The sequence below is a fragment of the Notothenia coriiceps genome, unplaced genomic scaffold (genome assembly GCF_000735185.1).
Source record: "Notothenia coriiceps isolate Sejong01 unplaced genomic scaffold, NC01 NC01_scaffold00000339, whole genome shotgun sequence".
Classification (NCBI taxonomy): domain Eukaryota; kingdom Metazoa; phylum Chordata; class Actinopteri; order Perciformes; family Nototheniidae; genus Notothenia; species Notothenia coriiceps.
Window position 1 is genome coordinate 14527440 of NW_011333040.1, and position 5752 is coordinate 14533191.

General features: G+C 39.3%; 1 protein-coding gene across 1 annotated transcript in view; it reads right to left on the reverse strand.

The window, feature by feature from the left end:
• The window catches only part of nipal3 (NIPA like domain containing 3), a 75583-nt gene extending 70285 nt beyond the window's left edge, over positions 1–5298 (reverse strand). Inside the window, exons 1-7 of the mRNA XM_010778028.1 lie at positions 5101–5298; positions 4741–4809; positions 3970–4141; positions 3761–3820; positions 3299–3444; positions 2459–2555; positions 2141–2276 (exon numbers count right to left, since the gene is read on the reverse strand). Of these exons, the coding sequence (XP_010776330.1) occupies positions 2141–2276; positions 2459–2555; positions 3299–3444; positions 3761–3820; positions 3970–4141; positions 4741–4809; positions 5101–5136 (716 nt within the window). The 5' untranslated portion in view covers positions 5137–5298. The remainder of the gene's footprint in view (positions 1–2140; positions 2277–2458; positions 2556–3298; positions 3445–3760; positions 3821–3969; positions 4142–4740; positions 4810–5100) is intronic.
• Positions 5299–5752: the final 454 nt, after the last annotated feature.

Genomic DNA, 5752 nt, shown 5'->3' on the forward strand with positions numbered 1-5752 from the left:
TTTACTAACCAGCACCAAAAATGTCGCGATGCCAGGTCTCTCTAATACCATACAAAATAACAGTTATCCGTAAATTATACTAGTAACGATAGCCCTCGCACGTTATATTTTTTCACAAAAGACTTTATTTAACTTGTATGGCGTAACTTAATACTGACTTCTAACAGTCGACAGAAGGAGAGGGAACAACGAAGGAGCTATGCATTCCGACGTCGTGCGCAACTGTTGAAGAGAGATTTATGAGTTTGTATGGCCATTTCTCGCGCTCTCTAGCAAACGACACTTTCGTATATTCTCGCGCTCGGTCGCTGTCTTAATTAGGACACGAAGCGGAGGCCATTGAACAAGAACTAATAGGTATTCAAGCCAGACGCTCGCCCCAGTCCAATAAACGGAGTTCTTTTCCCGCTAGCGCGTCCTCGCATCGCTCGCTTACACTGGCGGTATAAAAAAAACTGTGCCATTAAATTTTGGCAAAAAACAAAGAATAATACACAGTGTCATAGTGAGTTTCATGGTTCTATGGCTTTGTAAAAGTTGGTACGTGTTTATCTTTCTATCAATGTTTGAGTAAAAGTAAAATAAAGAGAATAAAAACAGATTCAGTCCCTCGGTCTCGTCTCCCCAATTTCCCCTGCCGCACCGCGACAACGGCCGGGTACCAATCCCACTATCTTGATTCACTAACAGAAAGTTCAAAATAATTTAGTTACGACTAAAATATAAAACAACAGGAGATACAAAAATCAAAGAGATCAACATTGACGTACTAGTCAGGACTATCGGTAAAGTTGAGTGTAGGAGAGATGCAGAACCGACACCATCGACCACTCAATAGATAGGCCTCGATTATTGAGACAAAACTGACCTTCGAAATTTAGAACTGCCAAATAACTGGCCACCAACGTATAATGAAGGACTGTCGTGTGTTTGTTTGTTGCGGGACCTCGGACTGCTTTGCCCAGCCATAGGGCGATGTCAAGACGATAGTATATTTGCACCGGCTGTGCCTTTGCGTCTATCGCTATTGTCCAGCGGTTCCACCCATTAGACGCCTGGGTTGTCGAGACCCACCCGGTTTTGCCGAGACACTAATACGGATATGCTAGTAAAGGAGTATTGCTTTTATGACTGCCGACAGTCCTCTCCGCTCTTTTCTCTGTCGGCATATAATAAGAATAGATAATAAATATCTCAGCAATAAGTAAACAAAAATTTCGAGTATTTATTGTTTCTTATTTGTTTTGCGGGAAACTTGCCGCTCGCATTATTAAAACAGATCTCTTAAATTTGAAATTGCCTGTACAACTGGCTGCTTTTTTTAAGATTGCTTTGAGACGGCGTGCCAAGGGAGCAGGGGACCTTCGTTCCGCTTCTGCCACCCACAAAAAGTAGACCACCTGATGCCCCCTCTAAATGTCGTCCTCTTTGCGAACGGAGCCCTCCCTCTTTTTCTCGGGTCTCGGGACCGGCTAAAATAACTTGATGGCCTACCTGCCTGTCAGCCTTCCATCTGTGCACAAACTTATCTCGTGGCCTCATTGATGATGCGCGTTTGTGTGTGTTGGAAGAGGGACTCCGTAAGGAAGTCTGAAGGAAGAGGCATATTTTTTCCGGTTGTGTATTTTCAAATTCTAGCGCACTCGAGCTGGTTTCTCCATTCTTACCTGCCCCACCGTTAACTCTTTTTAGGGTGCAGCCATATGTTTTATTTATTTCAAAGTGGGCCCATTATAATTATATATTTTTTCCTTCAAATGTGCAGAGGACTCCCCAAGTGCTGTGTTTAATTTATTTTAAAGTAGGCCTGTGTATTATTTGTAATTCTCCTTAGAGGAGTTCTTTGTTTCTTATTAGAGGTTAACAGTTTTATATAATGTAATAAATAGCCTAATCAATGCAAACAAACTTCAGTTTTTGTCTGATATAACAATAAATACAACATTATAAGCTATCAAGCTATGAAATATGTTTTGCGGCTCCAGAGAAAAAACATTTGGGGAAAAAGGAGCAAAATGGCTCTTTTGGTCAAAAAGGTTGCAGACCCCTGACCTAAACTATAAAATCTTGAATTGAAGCCAATGTTATGAAAAACACAACCTCAGACTCAGTAAACTCTTTATCTGTGATGTTCACTCACCTAGCCTGGAAGACCACTGAAGCCACCATACACACAAACATGACACTAAAGATCGGGTAGTCCAGCTGCATGGTGCCCTCGAATGTGAGAACCAACATGCCTGACACCGCCTTCACTGTGATGACTGTGACCGAGCCTGTGCATAAAAGGTAGAAAGAACAGCACAATTAAATACAAAACAAACCAAAAAATGTTTCACAAAAGCTCAAATGCATTTCAAACATTAACCATGAGGGAATTGTGATTCTAATATTCTAATGAAATATGGTAAACAGCTTGGCGGTATTACATTGAAAGGCTTTAATGAGAGACACTCACCCAATAGAGCGACCAGCATCAGAATAATAACGAGGGAGTTAGCATTGCGCTGTTTGTAGAAGTATAAAAGCAGGCAGAACGTGATGATCTCCAGGAGCTGTCAATAAGGGGGGTAGAAACAACAAACAGGAAATTAACAGCCAATAAACATGGAACAGGAAGCTCTGCGGTCCTTTGTGGATCACAGCTAGAAACAAATCTTTTTGCTACATAACAACAACAACAGTAGAGAGAGCTGGGACATTTGGTTAATACCATAATGTGGAAGAGTATATTTGTTGCTGCAGCTTGTAGTGTTTTAAAGAAAGTATCCCTCCGTTTGTCTCTCATCCAGTGTTAACTACTTGGACATACTGCTAACACTGTTGTCCACTGTGTTTGGCTTAAAGGATGTATTTATGAATTAAGAGGCTATTACCACTTGGACCATTAAATAATTATGCAGTGTTTGTGATAATACAGGGAGTGACTATCCTCTTAATACCTCCGTGAGATGTTTCTATGAAATAACCCTAACCTTAATGACTCACTTGTGCAAGTGACTGTTCATTGCCCGACTTCCTGGTATGTAAATTACAACCTCAATTTGGCAAATTGTAGAGACACATATGTTTGTTAAAGGAGGGACCAGTGAGTTGATTCATAACTTTTGAAAGTATCAGCTTAAATAAAATAAGTCATCAAACCTGTACTGCAGGGCTTTTGTGTTGCTTTAAATATGTTATATTGGCAGATGTTAAATTATTTTGTAGGCCCACAGGTTAGCAGAGGCAAATTGAGTCAACTGTAGATGGAGCCCTGTACTTTTTCAACTTAAAAAATGTAATTAAAATGTCTTACCAGATACAAGAGAACAGGCCATCCTACAAGGTGATTCACAATGTTCTCTGCTTTGAGTTTTTCATGAGAGTTTGGTCCAAATGCTACAAATAGATATGTTCCTCCTATAGTTAGGAGACAGCCCAGGAAGGACAGCCCATAGCGCTCTGGAATAACATAACAGTGTTAGGACATTTACTATGAATGAACATGGAATATACATTTATACACAACATTGAACTCTAATTTGACAATTATTTTTTACATTTTCACTCACAAAACTATATATTCAACAAAATATGTCCTGTACATAGACACATCTTTTGACTTTGTTACTTCAGTCATTAAACTTTAGCAGCTTATCAGGCAGTATATTTTTAGTCAAGTTTGGCATGAGGCCAATTGAACATTTGAATGCAATGGCACACATTCCATGTTATTTGCATGTATGTATCTTCACTAACACACATTTGCTGAGCTTACTTGCAAAGTCCTTTGGCTTGGATTTCTCACGCAGGAAAATAAGGCCCAAAATTGAGCTTGCTGAGATGAAAAGAAAAGGAGGAGGTTAATAAATATTTCCCTTTTAATTTATTTTATGCATACATTTGAGACTGCTTTTATTCATTTCTCTGGCAGATAACAATAAGCAGAACATTTACTACTAAAATATAAGTAAAACAAATACTTACTAAGTACTGACACAGCGTTTAGAGGTGCTACCAGTGCGAGGGGGGCGAAGGCATAAGAAATGAAGTTGGCTCCTTCCCCGAGGCATGTCAGTACAAAACCACACCACCAAGTTTTGGTGCGGTAGAAGGACCGCAGGTCCTTAGTTCCTGCCAACGTCACATGGCTATATTTCTGAGAGTGAAAGGCGTGCAGGGTAAACACAAAGTAAAGTTCAGTTTACTAAGTTAAGACAAGGCAAACATGTAGAGGAGGCTTAAACCAAACACTCAAGGCAAAATGGTTTAGCATTAGAGATAGTACAAATTAGAACAAATAGGATTGTCAATCTATCAGGGACCAACTCAATGTGTTAAACATTGATAATTGTATATTATTGCTTCCATATAAGTTTCAATTAAAAGGTTGACAATACTATATAGCAGCTTTTTGAGAGGGTTATTGTTATGTGGATCAGAGGACCTGACACACAGAAGTTAGAGAAACTAAACTGTTCCATATAAGAGACCTGTACCAAAGTAGCACCATATTCTGTCCAAATATTGGTTAAATGTGCAAGCAGCTACTAGATGTGCATCACTGACAAGCAATATTATCTAATAATTTGTGTAGCTGGTAAAACTGGAACATTGAGTAGCCATTTGGCCAGTGGGCAATAAGTTAAAAGTGCTCCCTGAAGGACACATATTCACTTTACTATTACAGTTTGCTATGATGGCAGAGTAAACACTTTAAGAGAAATGTTTGAACCATGTTTGAACAGAGGCCTGTACCTGAATACTGAGGGAGATGCTGACAAGCACATTTCCAAAAATGGCAAGTAAAGTCCCAATAAGATTATCCTAAGGAACAAAAACATGAAATACATTGGTTATGTTGCATACAGTTGTACAAACTATACGTAAAACTTAATTTGAGCTTTACTGTTACTAAAATTATGTTTTCACTTTCTACCGGCTTCTAACATACAGCGACGTTAGATTATCTCGTTTTTTACAATATGCAAAAACATTAGGCGTGAAAAGGCAAATAATGTACATACACAGCCATGATGTACGTTTTGTTCAACACCCATCATTGGGAAAAAGTAAATTAAAGTATTACAAAACCCTTAAAAAGTAAACAGGTCTCACCGTGTAGGAGCCTCCGTAGGCGCTGCTCATATCCATGGTGCCCTCGAAGGCTGCTTATTATTTATCAGCAGTGACCAGACATTCAAAGACCAAACATTTAATCTTGTCGCTGAGACATTATGTGATTTTTTTCTCATATTCTTTTGTTTATCTGGCATTACGCAGAGGAGGACGCCATCTTTGTGACGAGCATCTCACTTCCGGGTTTAATTCCACCTGTTCAGGCTACGCCTTGACGCAGTTACGCCTGAATCACGTGACCATGGACTGTGACGAGGGTTTCTTTACAAACTTGATAAATAAGATAACATAACGGGTAGCTCGAGTTTCTGTTGTTATTTATAAAGACAAACAAAAGACGTATTGACTTCTCAGTGTCAGTAATTCGCTTTCCAGCCCCTGAAGTCAACATGTTGAGGTGTTCTTGGGCACTAAACCCAAATTGTCGACGTTATGGAAATGTGAGTACGTCGCTTAAAATCGTTAGCTAAATAAGTTGTAATGTAGCGTTAGCGTAAAACGTTAACAATTCCTTAATTTTAATGAGTTTTCTTTGATTTACTCTATAATGGAGCCTGCAGTACCACTTAAGGACACTAGGCTGTGCCATGTAACTGGTATTCATGTTAAATGGGCATTACTGCTGAGTAGG